We start from the raw sequence: 21,971 nt of genomic DNA on the forward strand, positions 1-21,971 counted from the left end.
CATGCACCTGAAACCTAGAATATTCACTAAAACCCCTACTCTGGGTATATTTATTCCTCTTTTACTAGTAGTTTCCAGTGTTAATTAAGCGAAATTTTCATTAATATAACAAGACTTTTTAAAATGGTTTCCAATAAATTATTATATACAATAAATATATTATTATTTTGAAGCCAAATTTTCTCCAGATACAAATAATTACAAAAGACCAACCACACATTTTTAGGGTCTTCAAAAGGAGTTAACTGGCTCTCTGCACTCAACCACCCACGCTGACGGGAAAAATAAGCACTAATGAAGATCCCTACTTACACCAGAAGATTCTGGAAAAGAAGAAAGAGCATCGCTATCGGGGCATAAGTTTCAGATGGCAGCATGATGCTGCCTGCGGTGCTGTCCCGTCACCCGCTGGCCACCAGGCTCACTCATTCAGGCATCTCCCTGTGATCCAGGGGTGGCTTAGGCCACGGCCACAACGCACACCATCTTGTGTTTTGACAGACAGAGGAGTAGAATAACGAGTAAGACTTGTGGCATACCACTCTACCCAAACCAATCAGTGAGCTCCAAAGCCTTTAAACACACACATACAGTGTAGAAACGCAGGGGACATTATCCATGAAACCGGCTTGGGTTCATTAAAAACAAATGGTGGAGTTCGTGTCCCTGGGTTGCTAATACTTCCACTCGTGGTAAATCTCAGTTTAGAAAACAGTGACTTTACAGTACACAAATGCACACCTGGAGTGTTAGAAGCGAGTGGAGACCTCAAGTGGAGACCATCGGGCCTTCCTTTTATCAGCATGAGGTTAAAATCGACTGCTGCCTGATCATCTTGGTTCAGAAAACTGTCTGCACTGGGATCTGTTGGTCCAATGGAAAAGGCATCGGACTTCGTATTACAAAGGAAAGATTTCGCTGTCCTGCAGCTTCCTTATCTGTTCGTCTGTCTTTTCCACCTCCCACATTACCAGGCGGTCATAGAGACACCTGGCGTTTGTGCTTCTCCACTGCTCACACGCACTTTCCTTCTCTCTAAACTCCCCTATACTCAAACACACCAGCCTCTCAAACAGATCCCATGGGGCGGGGGGAGCTCTGCAATCTCCAAGATGTTCGAGACAGAGACTGAGTCTCGAAGAAGGCCCATGGCTCTTCCACGGTCTGCATTATAAGGCCATGTACTCAGTTAGGCAACCCCAAAACCTAAGAATGTTCAAAAGCAAGCGGCACCCAAGAATGAGAGAGAGACAGCCCACCAAGAGCATCCATGAGCCATTACTGAAGATTTCAGGTGGCTGCATTCTCTCACGGAACTTCCTCCTGAAAGCAAAGAGCTCATTTTTATCAGTGCCTTTTCTTATATACTGACCAAGAAGGCCCTTAGCGCAGAGTTTAGGAGTTGGAACATGCTCTGAGATGGCTATCACTAACATCCACTTTTCAGAGAAGGAGACGAAGGTCCTGAGAGTGCCCTGAATTGCTCGAGACCAGAACCTCAGCCGACACGCAGGCCTCGTCTGCCATTCAGCAGCATCGTCAGAACAGGGCTCCAGGTCACACAGGTTATTTTATCCAAACAGAGTCATCGTTCCTTCCGTACGAGTCATTATAAGCTGTTCATTTTCGATTTTGTGAAGAGGGAAAAAAAGGGCCAGTGATAGAAACTACTTTGAACTACTCATTTTTATAACGATCTGACAGTAAATACTATTACAGTTAAATATTTATATCATTCCCGTCTAATACTCAGGTACTATCTAAATCAAGAGAACTCCAGAAAATCAGCAATCAATAAGTGAATGCTAAGAACTATGTGTTTAATTTTAGAATGAATGTTCTCACATGCATTGAACATGGACAATACACACAAGCACATACACACAGATTCCACCGCAAATGCACGCTACTGTGAACACTTAAAAAAATTCAGATGATATCCCGATAATAAGGGGAAAAGACACACATGTCACCATCTAACACTGGATAAAATTTAGGTCCTGTGGAAAGAGACAACAATAGTTACCTGGAAGCTTTTTTTAAAACATGGAGTGCATTATGAAGAAAAGTGGTTGAGAAAGCTTAGTCACTTTTTTGTGGCTTAAAGCCTTTTTTCCCTCTTTTATTCCAGGCTTAAACAAAGTTCAGTGGGGCATCAAACTGCCTGTTTTAAATGACAGTCTGTATTTGAAAAGAGAATGCATGCACGGCATGGTCCCGAAGCTAGGGGCTGAGAGAGTTATTCACGGAAAATTGAAGGCTTGTTGAGTCAATAATCTTCTTTCACACAGTAACAATTTTCAGCTAAAATTTCTTGACCCAAACAAAGGAAAACAAGACCATTCAGTTATTTTACAACAATTTAGAGGAGGCAAAAGAAAAAGATGAGAAAGAGGGAGACACCTCCCGAATCCCACATTGTGAGGGAAGAATAGTAAATTGTGCTCTCAGGCAAGAACCTTCTCTACGTATATTTTTCCTCTCCTAAACTGACAGTTAATATTCAAAATAGTTACTTCCAGTCCAAAAGAAAAATAAAAGCAATTAACCAGGTCCTAAATGCTACTATGAGCTCCTGCTGGTTATATACCTGTTATGTAGAACAGATGTGTCTTCAGGTACCTACAAAATGGAAATGTGTACATTCAACTCTATTTCCCACCTAACTCGGATAATATAAAGTAAATGCATTCAAGCCTTACACTGGCCGTGGCTGCAGAATCTGGAGGAAGCCCACGGGCCTCTCCAGACTCCAGGGCACAGGAGGAGCACTCTGGAGAAGGCAGGAAGGAGGCTCTCCAGCTCAACTTGCCAAGAACAGCCATTTGTCGCACCAGAAACAGCAGGTGAGAAGGAGAAAAGGTACCTCCGAACACCAGCTGGTTTTTTTTGTTCTGGCATAAAAAATTCAGATGAAGAAGTGAAGGAGTTACACTGCTGACGAACTCTCCTGCCCGAGCCCCGTGCCCACACGCTCTCACACACTGGTTTTTGTGGTTTATACTAAAAGCCCAGGCTCTGCTCTCCCCTGTGTGCGCAGAGACAGCCACTCCGCTCAGAGACGCTTACATCCAGGTGTGCCTCTCCGGCTATCTGCAGACAGACCTGGGAGGGGCGTGCAGCCCAGCCTGTGGGGCCACAGAGAAGGATCCATGGCGGCACACAGGTCATGTGAAGAGCCCACAGGCTGGGTCAAAACCTTCCAGTCCATTTGTTATGGCGAAACGTGTATGCTGACTTTTCTGTTAGCCAGGAATATCTGCATTTATCATGCTTTACTTAATGAGCCTCATTTATCAACTACAGATCATAGTTATCCTTCTGCTATCAAAATCAATATCCTGCAAATCAGTTACGTCTCAGCCTCTCTTCATCTCCAATTTTATCTAGTGTCTATTTTTTATAGCACCCCTTCATTAATTTTTTTGGAATTGACAGTCCCATAAAATGGGTTGAAATTCATTTCCCCCGTATTCTAAATGGAAATCTTCAGAATATGATGTGAAAAAGTTTGCAGAGGATATGCTTAGTTAAAATGTGTTTTTCAAAAGTAAATGAATTTTTAAAAATAACACACTGCCACTAAGCAAACATCTCTGCTACAATAAATTTAGAATTGTCCATTTATTTCAACAGGACTGAATTTAGCAACACTTTGCACGCAAACATTTGAGTTATTTAAAAGCAAACTATAGTTCTTTTTAAATATTAATTTATTCAAACTTCCCATATATTTAGCCTGCTTTTACCTGGAAGAAATCCAAACTGGTGAGGTTTTATTGAATATTCATTTACAGAACAAATATTTAAGTGGAAGATTGTTTTCAAAGAGGGAGAAACAGAACTTCCCACTTCCTACTACTTCTTACCTTGTTCAAGTTCATGTGTTATCCTCTATTTTCAAAATGACTACCAATATCACAAAAACACTCCAGAGGATACAATTAGAGACCATCATATCTTAAAGAAATAATCTGTCTTGGAAAATAGACATTTGTCAGAGTCACTGTGAGTTTTCCTAAATTAGGACTTTCAAGAAAGGTCTTCACAGGTTTCTCTCATCCTTAATCCAGAAACACTGACGTCTCCATACAGAATGGACCAGTGACGAAAATTACATTTGAGAATATGGTAAATCCTAGGTAAGAAATGGAAGTATTGCGTGTTCCTTTAAAACTCGTCAAAGATAGCAAAATGTGTCTATACCTTCAATTTCAAAATTCTGCCAGTGGGTAACTGTATCTGGAGATGCTCTGCCTGACAAGGCGCCATCCTTCAGAGAACTTCCTGCTGTCTCACGGGGTGCTCACTTTTTAGGACTTCCATAACTCCAAACCTCAGCACAGTCTAATAAGATTGAGAGAGCACTGCTAACAAACAGCTGATGTCTTCAGCTGCACACAGCGATGGCCAATGATTGAACACTGAAGTAAGGTGACAACAGATTAGATTTCTCTTTTATTAACTTGTAATTTTTTTAAATGTTCAGAATGATTTGAGAAGGATCAATCAAGGGAAGACAGCTACATTCTTAAGCTTTTAATGACAACTATTGAAATCAAGTTCAAGATACAGATAAACAAGTGAAGGAAGAGTTCACTCAGCAGCCGTACACCTGGTAGATCTTAACTTTTGCAAAAATCTGCCAACTAACAGGTTAAGATCATGTTAACAATTTATATTTCTAGTTGGGTTGAGAACTCGGTAAAGACAAAACAATTAAGAAACGGTTCACCCAGCTTTGTCCAACAGTTTCTAGTCGTTCACAGAACCATATGATCAAATCTACACACTTAAAATGCCCCTATTCACACATTGTCAATATCCATATATGCTTCCAAAGTACATGACCTTTTATCCCTAGCCGATATAAGTATCATTAAAGATTACAAAAACAAAAACACACATACAGAGCATTCTTTTTGAGGAAAGAGAGATCATTGTATGCGCTCTGTTGCTAATAGCTAACCCCCAAAGAATACTCTTGGTAATAGAGTTTTCCAACCATTCTCTTTCAGGCTCCCAATATCCTGTTTAACACCCTCTATTTCAAAGAATCACCAGCATTGACTACCTCCTTCCTTTCACAAAGGGCCAAAAAACATGTTTTATCTAAACCTCAATATTTCCTTCTAACTGCAAACTCAACAAAAGTGCCATAAGCCCTATTCCACATGACATATAGAGTTTTTTTACTAAACTCTGAAGATCAAGCCCTTTTCAGGTCAACCTCTTTAGGTATTTCCTATTTAAGGAAGAAAGGGTCAGAAAGAGGTTTTTAACGACCTGATGGGCCTTCTTAAAGGCTATTAGAATATGACTGATCGTATTCTGTGTCTTAGGTAAACAGAATAATGGACCTGCTATCTGCAATGCCAACTGGTGGCAGGCCTCTCTCAAGAGTAAAAACGGGTCAGTCATTTCTAAACTGAGGAATACGGACAACTCTCCAGATCCCTGGAGAAGAAAGCACTCTTTGCTCAGAACGAGGAAGAAAATAAAACTACATTTTAATGTCCTTTTATACGATTTTATAAATATTTTATTAACAACATATTTTAACAACATATTTGTACTATATTTACTGAAATTATGATTACTGTTTCTGTCAATTTATTTCTTTTTATAAATAAAATATATATTACCAAGAAAGGAATGTCTTCTTGCTACTTTTAGCTTAATTATCCAAGGTGCCCACCTGTTCTCTTGAAGCTGAAGGTTATCAAGGTAAAACTCAAACGCCATTTTATAATAAAAGAAAATGGTTTTAAGAATAAAACCGCCCCACCAATACAGATATTACACCCAGATAAGCCTTTGTATCAGTAGCAGGTGGGGAACACAGGCTCTCCTGAGCTCAGTTCAATACCTTGGAAAAGATCCCTTAAGTAATTAAAAGAAAATTCTGAAACTGAGAGAAAACTGTGTTTAAAAGTTTTTACATAAATTCTATTAGGAAAATACTTACTGAATACAATACAATAAATACTCTGAAAAGATCCTAGTCTAATGGGGGGCCAAGACAACTATAAAAAAGGCTAGCAATAAAAGGATGAATAGTAAATGCCACAAGAGATGGAAATGGAACAAAAGACTCAAAAAAAGTGTACTAAATCCTATCTTGGGAGTTATTTTAGAATATAAATTGAGATATACTCAACGTTTATAAAATAAAGGAGTTAATAAGATACAGTAATTTTTAGACCTTCCACTGTGCATTTTGCTTAAATGCTGGCTTCATTTCATATCAACAGTTGAGGTAGAAAAAACTACAGAATATGCTCAAATTTTAAGTGACAATATTCTAAGCAGATAGAGTTTCTCAAGCTAATTTTTATATCACATGCTATATGCTAAGAGTTGTTAATAATGGTAACACCAAGGGTATGTCAGCTAATGCATCTCAAGAGGGAGAAAGCTGTATGATTAAGAGGTATAGAAATAAGTGGACATGATTAAGGAAGATTTGTTCTGAGCTTAGGGCTGAGTGCATTAAGTGAAGAGTAAACATTACTGGTCATGGCCCCGAGACAACAAGAGGACAAGCATTAATTTATCAGTCATTTGCTTTATGTGGATGATCTGAAGATCTAAGACAGCTGGAAAATATAACTGCATTAGCTACTGAAGAAGATCACCAAGAATTTAATGACATAGAAATACAGACAAATGTCAGTTCAAACAATGGTGAGAGCACAACTTACTGAGGGATCAAATTACTGATCCAGCATAAGCATATTGGAAACGTCTTGATTTCTTGTAATGGAAAGCTAACTGTATAACAAACATATGCTAAAGAAAAAAAGCACAAATGCTGAAAATATTACAAAAAATTAAGAAATAACTACTTGAGATTTCTTCTTATAGTCACATATATAATGGATAAAGACAATAATTACACCTTAGAATCACTATGCCACATTTTTTCAAATATACAGATAAGACCCATAATTTCCTTAGTTCCAAATTAAAAAAGAGATTATAAATATGATGAATGGTCTTTAAGTAAGAAGACAAAATTTATATCATTGACACTTGAAAAGGAAAAAACGTAGGATAAATCTAGAAAAGACCCAACACCAAATTCAGATGTGATAATGAATATAGTTTCAAGGCACCTATAGTATCAACTTAGCCAAGTTAGAGAACTGAAATATTTAATAAAAGTAACACTAAACATATATAATATTAGAGCCATACAGAACACCAACAGATCTTTCCCCCAAAGCGTAATTAACTTATTTGTGTACAACACATCAATGCAGCATTTCCATAAATAAAAACATACTTGTAAACCTCGTATAGAAACTTTCTGCACAAACAAAGCCTGGTGAAAGAGCAACAGTGCACTAAAAGGCATTTAAATAAAGCCAATTTTCATCTTAACAGACCGGGAGCAGGGGGTTGGGGTGTACCAGCTGATCTACGGTTTCTTCTTTATCAGTAACTGCTACTGCCATATACTCACCATAAAACCTGGAAATTTGGCTCTCTAAAAAAAAAAGACTATTGAAATGTTATTGAGTCAGTCAGCATCTTATTTATCTGTGAGTTATGAAAACAGAAAGAAAATACCAATTAGGGCTTTTTTTTTTTAATAGCTTCATAAGAAAATTTTTATTATGAGCAACCTTAAATCCTCTTGGGAAGTAGGCAAGGTACAGATTAAGAAAGAAAGAAAGCCATTATACATGCATACAAATAGAACAACTCAGGAAAATGGAAAGTATTGATGAATATATTGGTTCACTTGCTAAAATACTTTAAGCCCCTTTTCCAGTAATCGACTTAAAAAACACCATCCCAGAGCAGAACTCTTCAGCTGGGTTTCTGGGCCTGCCACACTCCATTCCCTGCCTAATCATGCTGTAGAGTCTGCCGAATGTCCACCATGCACTCCACGCAGAGCCTCGTGAGTGAGGTCAAAGTTCAAGGGGAAATGCAGAAAGCAGTACACTGACAACTATACTCACAGCTACACAGAAAATCTGCATTAATTTATAACAAATTTTCCAACCAGTATAATAGTACACTTCGCCAGCCAATGCCAAACCTACAAAGTTGGGCTTCTCCAAAAACACTGAAAATCTGGTGGAAAAAGAGTGGAACTCGCCGCCCACCTGCTTCCCATGAGTCAATTTAAATTTCCTAAAACCACAAGCCAATTTCCAAATATTGAGCAAATGTTGCATTTATCAACTGTTGACGTGCAGGCACACACGCGTGCATGCACACACACACACACACACACACACATACTGCATGCTCATCAAGCTGTGAATTATCTGAAGAAAAAAGCCTACAGCATAAAACACAGACTCCGTCATCTTTATCATTCCCTCCAAAACCAAATAACTAGACAATAAATACCCTAATGTTTCTAAAAAAATGACCACAGTAAATATCACCTACCTCCCACCCTAGAAATAACAGCTGTAAAAATTTGGGTTTCAAAAACATATGCATCAGATTCAAAGATACTTATATCCTGCAGCCATCACTTACCTTCTTCCTAAGGCCACACGTGACTTAAAAATGGGTATGGTACGCATGCCAAATGTCGTGTATAACATTCATGACAAATGCTCAGATGTTTAAAAGTAATACAACAAATCTTACTTAACGTAAACACATTTGAAATTCAAATTAAAATCATGGCTAGCCTGAGCTCCCATCCTAAATAAAACTTCTTGATAGAGATTAAGCAGTAACAATAATTCTTCAAACCAAAATATTTTAACAGGAAAATAAATAAAAAACTTGTTTGCACAGATGTATTCTTTTAGTTTATAAGGAAAGCCTCATTTAAACTAGGTTGCCTGTAAAAAAGCAAATTAGGCACAGATGAAGTATTTATAGGCAACCATAGGACGGCCTATAATATAGCCACTACTCTGGTGAATATATACCCCAAACACCAGACAGTATTTGCTGGTGGGAATACTCATAAGGTGCTCTTTCCAATTTTAAACTAAAACACTTTTTCTTTTGGGTGAAAAAAGATTGGGTGATTTCTCATTACATCAAGTCCCAGAAGAAATTCAAAGGACTACCAGACGCTTTCTCTCATTATTTACATCTTTTGCTGGGTAGGAATTTCTTTACATTTCTCTCTTACATAGATGCCTCTGTTCTCTGTCACCACCAGAAAGCAACAGGCTAAACAACACACAACTGCACCACGAAACACCTTTTTTGCCCCAAAACCCATCAGCCGAATCAAACCTGCCAAGTGGACTCGGAGAGACCTCCAAACGACACACCTATCCAGGACTACACAGCTCCTAAGACTGAAGCCCTAAAAAAGTTAATAAATCACGAATCTATCTGAATTCTAGAAACTTCTACCCCAAGTCTTAAGAGCAAGTACAACAAGCAAAAACAACAGCTCTTTTTAAAAATCTGTAACTATTATGTTCCCAAATCAGCACGTGAATGTCTTACTGGTAAACTCGACGGTCTTTCTTGTTGTATTAAGTTCAAGTCTTCGTGGTTAGCTTTTCCGGGAGCCAGAGGAGGTTGAGGCCTAGTCCCATAGCCTTCCTGAGACATGTCCTAGACAAACACAAACATGAAGCACCGGGTGAGTATCTCAAGGAGTTACAAGCTTCTTTGGCCACCGAATGAACCAAAGGCTTATCAGAAGCTATCGACCCAGGTTACATTGAAATAGACAGATAGATAGACAGATAGATATGGTATAGCTATTTCTTTAACACTTTATCGAAAGCAACAACAAAAGTCAAAAAAAGCAGTGAATCATCGAGAGCAAAAACATACAGAACGAGCAACGAAATTTATTCGGAGACCATGCACACTAACGATCGTATGTGAGTTCTGCAGGAAGATGTCTAGTCAGTAAGGAGGGCAAGGAGGTCAGCCATAACCAAACTCTCTTTACATCACGGCAAACCCAAGGCACACTTTATTGTTTAATTCTGATTTTGGGTGTATTGTTTAATTCTGATTTGGGTTGAAGTGCCTTTAAGTATTACCTTGAGAATGTTAAAATAATTAATGAAAACTTTATTATCAACTGACTTTTAATATGCCCTCTCAGTAACCCACAAAACAACACGGTCATTAGACTCACAGTATCCTGGGGTTTCTACAAAACCAATAAACACTCATGTATAGAATTCCATATGTTCACGTGGCATCGTTTCCAGAGAACCACAATAAAGAATAAAACAGCAGTGGGAAACAAAACACACCCAAAAAATCTGCTGAGGTATGAGAAACTTATCATTAACATGGCCTTTCTGGCATCCTGTTGAACATTTTCCAGGAGCTGTATTCTACGTGCTTTCAGTATTCTGCTGAAATATTACTATATAAACTAAACAATCACACCACACCAAGCTTACTGTACACCAGATCTCTAGCTATTTAACTCTGTCTGCTTGGCTACTAAACACTCTACCACCATTTACACCCAAAGTCAACCAGCAGGACAGAATGTGAAATACCTATTACAGCAGGTCTTCACTGGCACCGAAAGTGGAAGAACCAGTTTCTGATTGGAGAGAAAAAAAGAATGAAAAATATCCCTCAAAAATAAAATTCTCTCCCTTTTTTCCCTGTCAGTTGAAATATGTGTCAGAACTAAAGGAACAGTATCTACAAGTTCTACTTCTGTCAAATCCTCAAAATATCACTTTAAAAATTAATGTTTATTAGTTGAAACCCTATAAAAAGCTGCTGCCACCCCGCCTCTTTCTCACACAGTATACACTGAAAATTACAGGGCTTCCTGAGCCAAGAAACTTTGGACCAATAAATAGCTGGTACTACAAAGTACACAGCCCCACAAACTAGACGTAACCAGCCAAGGGCTGGAGCAACCTGCCTCGAAACAGGCTCTCAAGTGAAGAGCGTGCCAACAATCCAGCATTTTCCAAGCAACGTTCTGCCCTTTACATAAATCTACACACACGCACCCTGAATCACGATCTCTAACTTCGAAGAGTAAGGCATACTGCCCAGTCAGTACTATCCTTCTGTAAGGGAATTAAATCCCATTGTCCAGGTTGCTATCTGATAGCAGTGAGGGGAGGTCTCGGCGAGCACACGTGGTCCAAGGATACTTAAAAGATAGCTTCAATCTGGCTGTCGGCAGAGGGTAATAATTAGGCTGTGGGGGGACAGAAGCCATGGCTGAAAGAGTCTTACCACTCCCACCGCCCCCTCCCCCAACACCACGTGTCTTCCGGATCCCAGGCTGCCACTTGTCACACGGACGCCCCATGGGGGGGCCCTGCTGGTTCCTTTAGATTAACAGGGAGGATTTCAAATCAAGCAGGCCACAAGGCCTCCATTCAAGGGCCTTCACCCTGTTACAAAAAAAACCCACAAAGGTGCAGGACAGCCTCACAATGGGCCAACAAATGAGCAGGCCCCCGCTTGGTCGTTTAACACACGCGTGTGCATACACACAGTTTACCGGCAGCGCCCGGACACTTTTTTTAGTAAACTTCGGTTAAGAAACAGGAACAGGCCCACATGCCCTCCTATGCTTATTGCCTTTTAAATTTCTTTTTATTTTCTCTTTGTAGCTAAATGAACTGATTTCTAAAAGAGTTGAAAAAGATCATTACAACTATAGTGAATACGTATTTTAATTTAGATATTGTTCCCTCTATAATAAGCAACACTGAACTAATAGACTAGAAAAGCTATCAGAAAATTTTACTACGACTTTACACTTCACTTTTTAAGGCTTTAAAAGTTCAAAATAATTAGATTCCCCCAAAGTCTCAAACATTATTCCTAACCGCAAGAGGCTTTCAATTATGAAATACAGTTGGAAATAAAACCAAAACAAAATTTAGTGGGAATCGCTGGATTGAACTCGTTCTGCCTCAATTCTTGTTTGAACATAAGGATTAATTTAACCGAGAGAACATCCAGAAAAGGTACCAAGTTTTAACTGAAAACAATCATCATCTATATATAACTTACACTGGGACTATAACGTCGCCATGTGGCAGCTTTAATAAAGATGTAAAAAGTATACCCCATAACAAGCCTGAGCTTTTCCCCCTTCAGAGCTATATTTATTTTCTGGTAGGTACTTATTTTCATCTCCAGAAGAGTAAGAAGGAATAAGTAATTTAATAGATTTAAGAGGGCAATGTCAGTACCAGAAAAGAAAGCATATGTTCAGCATCACGTTGTATAAACAAACAACTAAGCACAGCCTTACATTTTTAAAACATCATGGCCATCTCCGGTTATTTACAAGTTTAAACTAGTGTACACCAGCTTGTACACTAGTACAAGTTTACACACCCAAATTACTACTGCGCTCATCTGCCACACTGCCAGGACTGTTCAGAAAAACAGCATCCTGTGCTAACACTGCAGTGCGAAAGAACCAGCAAGGGGAACATGGTTGACCCTCTCAGAGTTCTTTATCCGTCTTATGTTTCTGCATCCCACGCGCACACTTCTAACCACCGATGGATTCCAGTTCTGACCCTCCTTCTGCAATGAGTCACAGGTAAAAGGAAGACCGACTCAGAAAACAACAAAAGTGTGAAAACATCCACAGTTGTTGGATGCATTACTACACAATTGCTCGAAGCATTACCAAGTATAAACGTGATTTTAAATCCTTTTTTCTTTAAATAGAGCTGGGGCATCTTTTCTGGTCCTTTAACAATATATTGTAGAGCTCATTCAATATCTGCACCTAAATATCTACTTTATTATTTTTTTAATGCTGCACAGTATTGCGCTCTATGTCACTGCAGTGACACATTTAACCAGTCCCCTACTGATGGGCATACAGGTTGTGCCCAGTCTTTCCCTACCTCACACAGCACTAGAACAAACTCCGCTGTTTATATATCTTCATGTGAAATATGGAATTCCTGCCAAAGGGCTGGTACATTTAAAATTTTGAGAGAGACTGGGAAAGTGTTCTTAACAAAGGAAGCATCAATTTACACTCACAGTCTATCATTCTGCAACAGAACAAAGCTTCACTAAAGATGTTTACCCTAGCATCACAATACACCTAACCACATTAGGAAAAGCAGCAAACCCCGAACGGGGAAGAGGTGGAAGGAATAGCAGTAATAATAAAGGAAGACAAGGATTTAGACAAACACACGGCCGTGGGACTAAGAGGTCAGGGAAGATAAGTCCAGAAGCTTGCAAGAGCTGGTGGTCTTTACAGTCCTGCAAAGAGCTTCAGGTCTGAAACAAAAAGCGACACGAAGCCACTGTGGCTTCCGGATCTAGAACGCGTGATGATTCTCATGTTATTTCAGAAAGGTTTTTCCAATAATTGCATGAAGTACGGATGTGCTAGAAAGAGAAGCAAGGTGGCCACTGATCACTACTGCGATAATCCAGAGTGAGGTGACGAGGATTTGAGGAGCCTCATAACATCCGGCACTATCTACGTCAGCATGATTTCTCGCTCCTTTTCTCTCCCTGCTTTGGAAACTCCTATCGTCAGTTCCAACCGCTAATGGGGAACAGACCAGCACTGGCATGTGAGACGCTGTAGGGGGAGAGGAGGAGGACAGGGCGACCCCCACAGGGAAAACGCCTGATGGTGGCCACGGGACACCATCACTCTGCTCAGGAAACTGGGAGTGCTACTGACCTCTCCACTTTTAGTTTGTAGGTGAAGAAATTTAAAATATCCTTTCCAAAAGGAAAACAATATAAGTCTATAAATGTCCACTTCAAGAATAGCACAACCACCCCCTTGCCACCTCAGGAACGCCCTGGTGGAAATATTATTAACAAGGACAGCTGACATCTGCAGGCAGGGCTCTGGGACAGGTACTGTGCACGGTCCCTGTCTCCCACAACCCCATGAGATGGCCTTATTATCACCTTCTTTTTACCACGAGGAAACAAAACCTTATGGAAATGCCCAGCTAGTGTCTGACAACCGAGCTAGCATCTCAGCGTGATGCACCGATCTTCAGTGCCACCATGACTCTCCTTGAGAAGAGACAATAATAACAACAGGAATAGGAACAGTGTAATGCTCTATACTATTATTTATATGATAAACAAGTTTATATATTATGTCATATATTATTTATATATAAAATAGATATATATTTTAAGTTTATATACAATTTATTATATTATCAATAATAATATACTATTTATAATATAGTATTATAAAGTAATAAGGATTTAATGCAATTTTAGCTTTTTTAAGGTATTATTCTAGGCTTCCATATATCCTCCTTAGTTCCCCTTTCAAAATTTATGAATCTTAAGCATTTTCCATGTGGAATACTTTCAAAACATTCAATTATAATATGATGACTAAATAAGAAATACTAACATAAAAAACTCTCACAAATTTGAACACAAGGCTGTTCTCCCCTGACTTGTTATCATCAGATAGTTATTTCAAGTCCTCAGGCTGGTGGACAGCAAGGCAGAGCCCCTGCCTGCCTTCTCGGATCAGGCTGGGTCAGGCTCCTCTGCCAGTGACGCACGCTCTGCCCGCCCGTTGACAATTGGTGTCCCTCAGACCCTCACCCCGAGGCCACCTCACCGATCCTATGTGGTGAGGATTCCCGAGTCTCCACTTCAATTCCCATATGTTTTAACGGCACCAGGAACATCTCTACCTGCAGGCAGAGGCCCCTGCACTCATCACACCCAGAAAACGACCCTCCTAGATGTCCTCCTCAAACCTATTCTCCTCCTTCAGTCCCCACCTGGTCAAAGGCCACACCATCCACCCGGGACTTCCCAGAGCCATGTCACACACCTTCTTCTCTCTCCCACCATACACATCTGATGCATCACCAAACCAGAAATCACTGTCGAGTGCATCCCTTCCTGTCTCCCCTGACTGCCGGCCCCTTCACACCACACCTCTCGCCGGCCGTGCCACCAGGGCACACTGGCTAACATACCAACAGTCATGGTGCTCTCCTCCTCGGCCCCTACAGAGCGAAGCCCACAGTCCTTCGTTTGGCACAGAAGAGCTCGTCAAACGTCCTCCAGCCGCCACTCCAGCTTCGTCTTGGCCTCCCCATGGCCCACTGCAAGTCCTCAGGTGCGCCCGCTTGACTGCTCACGGGCTTCTGCAGGGCCCTGTGCCTGCACGTGCGGCTTTCTTGGTCTCACTCTTGGTCCCGAGTGGATGCCTTTCCTTCCTGTGTCTGCAGAGCATCTGCTGGCCTCAAGATCCTGGTAGAAATTAACTCTACTCTCTCTCAAAACAACTACTTCACACCGACTTCAGCTGTACTCCTCTTAAAGAATTTACAATGCTGTATTTTACTGTTTGCTTGCGTATTTCCTGAACCGGACTCTCACTTCCTCCTGGGGTCCCAGTGCCGAGTCCAGACAGGTACTCAGTAAGAGCTGGTGAATGACTGACTGAATGGCTTCCAAGAGCTCACACTTAGAATTAGACACAGCAATACAAAAATAAATGTACGAGGACAAACACATAAAACTGAACACAACTTGGGCTTGTGTCCAAGAATATTTATCACGCTAACAGCTACACTGCCTGGTAGCAATGTGCTACAGAACACATTTCACTGTTTGTTACTGACAGTCTTAAGGCAAAAAGATGGCTGCAAAAGAATGTAGCAAAAAAATACACTGGAAATTAAGAGTGAGGGCAAAGACTATGGAGAGCATCAGCAGTACTGTCAAAAAAGAAGAACCAAGACACTCTAGACTACTGTTATTTTTCTTTTCTTCTCCCCAAAGCCCCCCGGTACACAGTCATGTATTTTTAGTTGTGGGTCCTTCTAACTGTGGCATGTGGGACGCCACCTCAGCATGGCCTGATGAGCATCTGCGCCCAGGATCCGAACCGGCGAAACCCTGGGCTGCCAAAGTGGAGCGCACGAACTTAACCACTTGGCCATGCGGCTGGCCCCACACTCTACACTTCTTAGTGAATAAACCAGCAATGAAATATTCTTGCCCTCCAAAATTGACAATGAGTTTGATAAAGCCTGTATACCTAACTATCAATTTATAGGAAATAAAAAGGACCAAGGAACACACTAAACCACAACAAATCAATCGGCAAACCCAGAACTGTGGGAGTCTCTCCTCGACAAATGACCCAGTTTCTTCAACAAATAAGCTGCAATGAAAAACAGAAAAGAAGAGCAGAAGAGAGGCAGAAATGCAGACAGAGGAAAACCCCAGAGATGAAAAGGCATCAACCATCTGTAAGACTGGACCGTATTTGGATCTTGACTCAAACTACCCAACAATGTAAATTAAGCAAAAACATTTTTTCCATTTATGAGACTACTGGAAATGTGAGCACTGGATAATTGGTAAGAAAAAATTCTATTTTAAAATGTGAAAACTGTATCACGCTAATGTTCCTTTTTTAAAGCCCTTTATCTTTTAGAGCTATATGCTGAAATATTTACAGATTAACGATACAATGCCTGGGCTTTACTTCAAAATAATATCGAGGTTGTGGGTGAGGGAAGAGAGTGTGGCTGTGGCAAGACTAGCCACGTAATGGCTGAATGATGGGTACACAGGCTCGGTACACTTCCGCCTACTTCTGTTTAAGTCTGAAAATTTCCACTTAAATGAAAATGGAGTTAACAGTATGAAAGATGAATTCAGGAATCCAGAGGCGAGGCTGAGGCTGCCGGGCAGACCCCAGCTTCCACCTGAACAAGAATTTCCTTATGGGTCCCCGTGCCTTCAATTCTCTCTCTCCCAAGAAAACCCATCAAGCGTAGACCATTTCATCTTTCACAGTTTCTTCACCTCCCCCCATTTTATCTTTAACATGTTTGCTGTACTGTTTAATCCTATCACTCAGATGTCTTAAAAAAAATCCCTCCATGATCTTAACCAAATCAACTCTGCCAGTTTGATTTTTCCCAGCTCCCCGAGGCAAAACCTATCCTGGTTGTGGACGCAGAGATCCTTTCTCGGTCTCATCTCTTGATCTGTCTGTCCCGTTCTCAGCTCCAGCTGCCCTCCTGGCCTGAACCTGACACGCGCACCCTCATCTCGGTTTGGCCTCTTCAAGGCCCAGTGTCCTATTGCCCTGATTCCAAGAACCCTTTCCAGACACAGATCTCTCCAAAGACCATAAACCTTTGAGTCAAACAGACCCAAGCTCAAACTCCATCTTCTGGACTGCTCACTATCTGCAGGACCCGGACCAAATTTTTCTGTGTTCAGTTTCCTAGTCTGGAAACCACACCGGACTACGCCACCCCGGGAAGGCGAGGGGAGCAGTGTGGCTCCTTCACTCCCAGTGCTTGTGTGTCACGGGCGCACGGTGCTCCAAGAGCAGGCGCTGAAGGGGTGTTTCACACATATCATGTTTAGTATCTGTTTAGGAGAGTGGTAAATCACTTTCATTCTTCTGAGTCCATATTGATACTTTTCCCCGCATCTTCCTTTACCCTTGCTCCAAAAATCTTTTATATTAGATTTAAAAAACCACATGACTCAAGCTCGGCTGGTTTTTTCTGCTACTGATTCCATGGGAAGACTCTGAGCTTATATTAAAGCCATATTCCCTCTAAGACACTAGATACACTGATGAGTCCAAAGGTTAGATTCAGAGTATTGTTTATTTTCTATCAATTCAAAGGAATAATTATTTCCATATTTTTAAAAACCACTCTAGAAAAAGGACAGGCCTGTACAAGCTACTTATGATATTTTCTTACAGATGAGTCTCATTAATATTGATAGCAGATCCCTCATTACAGTCGTAGCCGGCCACCGACACGAACGTCACTATGGCACAGGACTTTCCAGAAAACCTGGGGCTGCAGCAGCCCTCTCGTCTGCAGTAAAGATGAACCCAGAGAGGCCTGGAGAACAGACAGGACCGCCCAGAGCAGCCAGGCCCTGGCATTCAAGACGTAAAACAAGCTTTTCGTTTTCTTTCAGTTTTCACAAGAACTTCTTCCTAAGCTAACAGGGGGCCCAGAGCGAGAAGGGAAGCCACATGGCTGCCTAAAGTCACATTTCCTAAAATACCAAAGAGAAATACGAAGATGCTCAAGACCTAAGGACGAAAGTAAGGAAGATTTCTAATAGATTAATTTATTTTAATAAACTCACAAAGCTAAATGAGCCACAGTTAATGTTCAGCGATGCTTTTTATAGGGAAAAATAGTGTCTGTAACCATAATAATAATATATACACATAAATATATGTGCACACACACAGCAGAAAAGAATCTCAGCCCTATACCCTATTACCTGAAGAATTACTTCCTCATCCGTAAAATCGAGATACAGGAACTTGCCTCTAAAAGCCGTATTAATGATTACAGGAGATTAAAGGAAAGCTGTATTAATGATTAAACGTATAAATGATTAAAGGAACTACCTTTAAGCAATCAGCACTGTGCCTGGCACATTTAAGCACTCAATAAATGTCAGGTATTGTTATTTATATTCCTTAAAACCATATTTAAGAATGAGAATCAAAATTTTCATTGAACCACTGGGAGTTTAACCTGTGGCCGTGATGCTGATGCTGGTGTGATGACGACAGAAGCAGCTAACAGTTAGACAGCCAGGCACACTTCCAAGTGCTTTACTCACTGAACACACTCTTGGTCTCGACATCAACCCCACGAAAGAAGCATCATTTTACAGATGAAGACACTGAGGCACAGAGGTTGGGAAGCTGCCCAAGGTCACTCAGTGGGCAAGTGGTGGAGGTGGGGTGGGAATCAATACCTTCTTTCTGCAGAGTCTATGCATTTAACTACCCTCCCACTCGCCTCCCACTGGACAAGGACTAGTTTCTGGACTTGATCCCATAGCTGATGAATCTCCACCCAAAGCCAGGGTCCAGGAATCTAAATTTTTAAAGAAATTCTTAGACTTGCTCATAACGTTTGAGAATCATTGACTAAAGATAGTGTAGTATTTTCACGAAAGTTTGCTAATGAAGAGACTGCTACAACATAGGGTTTTAGATATTTTGCCATTCCCTGGTATCTATAGAATGAAATTTTGCTGTATCATTAAACAAGGGCAACTTCACCAGGCCTTCATGGTGGTACAATTGGTAGACATGAGCCTACCCAGCTCTGAGCTAGCCGACTGAGGTCAGGAATGGCCCTATTTGTCTTACTGTGGTTACAGCAACAGCTCAAAAAGGTTATCATCCGCTCTGAAATGATGTGACACTGGCACTGCCATCTCACGTCCTCTGAGGGCTGACTCATTCTGCCCGAAGCCAAAGCCCTTCCTCCCCGGACCAGGGAGATGACCACTCCAGGGGCGCAAGCCAGAGACCTAGAGGAAACTGACTATCATCTCTCTCTACCACTCTGGGACTGTAACTCATATTTAGGGTTGAATTCTTAACCTAGAGTGAAAGAGATTTGAAAACTCCCCTGACATGAAAGCACATTTTGCATGATGCATATATTTTTCTAGGAAGAGGATCCCCAGCTTTCACCAGATTCTCAAGGACCCCCAAAAAGCTAAAGGGTGAGAACAGGGATAATGATATCAAAATTGGGATTCACTAGAACCAAGAACTTTATAACTTCAGAGATTTTAAAACCAGATTAGCTACAAATAACTGCATCCAACATTATAATCTTTATCCAAATAACTACAATAAAATATAAAGAATTTCCAAATACAGTTAGTGTTCAAATTATATATGCAACAAAAACTCAGGTTGCCTAAGTAACTCTAGTCTAAAAAGTTACCTATACAGGACATCTTGCGTTATTATACACACACTTTAATTAAAGGAACAGCATGAGGGATGCAAGTGGCAGGACAACAACCTGCTGAAATAGAATTTGAGAAACCCATATGCTGTATACTCAGGCAGGGAGTTTGTTTTTGCCAAAGAGAGTGAAGTAAGGTACCAGAAAGATCCTCTCTCCAGCCTGTCTTGCCAGCTCACCCCTACAGCTGTACAGGGAACCACTCTTAAAAAGTTATCTGGGGGCAGGCTGGGTGGCACAGCAGTTGAGTTTGCGCGCTCCACTTCAGTAGCCTGGGGTTCGCAGGTTCAGGTCCCAGGCGCAGACCTACACACTGCTCATCAAGCCACGCTGGGGCAGCACCCCATATACAAAACAGATGTTAGCTCAGTGACAATCTTCCTCACAAAAAAGAAAAGTTGTTTGATTTCTCCATGCAATGCCTTTGGAGTGAAAGCTAAAAGAACTGAAGGAAAAAAAGGAAGAAGGATAGGGGAAAAAAAAAAGTAACAGAAAAAATATAATAAAAGAAGACAATAAAAGATGGTCAGCCACAGGGAATTTCGTTGTTGTTTTACACTGTACCAACAATGCTTCCAGGATGCAGAAGCAAAAAGATTCTGTTGAATTTTTTTTTACCATGAGCATATATTCCTTTTATAACTTTTTAAAAAAATGTTAAACAGATCATTTTATCTATGAAATTAATTCTCTCTCTCCCCATTCCAGTTTTCATTTTCAGAGTACAGACTAGGAGAAACAAAGATTCTTAAAGGAAGCTAGCATCCAATTACCATCATCTTTCCCAATCTTCAATTGGAGTACACAGGCTATAGACACTCCTTCTGTACGAAATAACAGAAAATTTGAATTTTCCAGAGGCTCCCTTACAGTTTTTAAAAAATATATACTCCAGTTAAGTGTTGCTATGACTACAGGAAAATTTTACCTTTAAAGAGTCAATTAAATTTCTATTCGGAAGAAAGAAAAGAAAAAGAAAAAGAAGACTTCAGAAATTTGAGGGTGACTGTCAATTACATGGGGATTAAAGTAAAATTTACTTATTAAAGTAAAACACTTCTTTAGCCATTTTACGTTAAAATAAACACCTCAAATTTTCCAAGGACATTCCGAGGATAATCCTCATTGCTTTCCTGTGGGGAAGTGAAGCTTGAGAACCACTGCTCTAAAGCAGGGATGCGCCGAACACTTGACAACTGGTGAAACAGTGGGGTCCAGGGTCCTGGAGTGCCCCTGCTGCGCAGGACATTAACCGCTTGGCTGTAGAATCCTTGGCTCCCAGAGACAGAGGGAGTGCCCTCAGTATAGGCTGGGCCAGGAGCAAGGCAAACAAGTCCGAATTAGGAGGAGGGTTTACAAAGTGGTTCTCCAAGGGCGTCCCCGGGCCAGCAGCAACAACAGCCTCTAGGAGCTTGTTAGAAATGAAAATTACCAAGCCAAACTACAGACCAGAAACTCCGGGAGTAGGGTTCAACAATCTGGGTTAAAACAAGTCTTTCTTGTGCTTCTAATGCACGCTAAAGTTTGAAAAACACTGGGTTACCAAGTGGAAGGGCCCATACCAGTGGCCTTAGAGCCTGAATATCAGCCTAACTCCAGAGCAAAACACATCGCAGTAATAAGGAAGACAGTAAGTAGTCCCTTTAGATTAAAACAGAGTTGGGGTCGAACTGAAGCCCCGCCACATTGAGGCACGACTCGCTGTATGAGCTCTCAGGGTGATCAACAGTACGTGAGAGAATACCCAGGGGCCAGGCTAGAGCAAGACTGGAAAGCACTGGTTAGCGTTTCCGCACTCCAGCAGCTCTCCAACGTTGGAACAAAACAGACTTGCCCGTAGAATTAAATGCAGATTCCCAGGTTCCCCGAAGGAGAACACTTTTGGAGGAAGAAAGCTTGAGCAAACAGCCCCGGAGATTCCGATGTAGATAACCTCCCTGTTTTTCTTTTTAGGAAAGCACAGCTGTGCACCTGCCCAGGGGCCCCGCCCTATCCCACTTCTCCATCTCTAGCTTTTCGCCTCCCAAGGAGGCATGGAGATGTGAATCCACTCCTCTCCCCAAAAGCCTGGCACTTTGAGGAAAATCGGTCAGTGAACTGGGGCTGGATCTGCGATACTTCTGGAAGAAAAAGGTGGTTGCTGCCATACTAGCGAATTCTAACAGTAACCCTATGTTTCAAACATCTGCAGATAATCTTCTTCTGGAACACAATCTATAGAGAGCTTGGTACTCTAAACGCTTTCAAACTCAAACAAATTGA

At 41.0% G+C, this 21,971-nt stretch overlaps 1 protein-coding gene across 26 annotated transcripts in view; it reads right to left on the reverse strand.

Annotated features, from left to right (window-relative positions):
- ARID1B (AT-rich interaction domain 1B) overlaps positions 1 to 21,971 on the reverse strand; it is a 413,537-nt gene that overhangs the window by 249,162 nt on the left and 142,404 nt on the right. For 18 of the 26 annotated variants that reach the window (XM_070603126.1, XM_070603109.1, XM_070603106.1 and 15 more), the window contains one exon: positions 9,445 to 9,555. The exons of the other annotated variants lie outside the window; for them this stretch is intronic. In XM_070603126.1, coding sequence (XP_070459227.1) covers positions 9,445 to 9,555 — 111 coding nt within the window. The remainder of the gene's footprint in view (positions 1 to 9,444; positions 9,556 to 21,971) is intronic. 26 annotated transcript variants of the gene reach the window in all.

This window comes from Equus przewalskii, chromosome 32, assembly GCF_037783145.1.
Source record: "Equus przewalskii isolate Varuska chromosome 32, EquPr2, whole genome shotgun sequence".
NCBI classification, from domain to species: domain Eukaryota; kingdom Metazoa; phylum Chordata; class Mammalia; order Perissodactyla; family Equidae; genus Equus; species Equus przewalskii.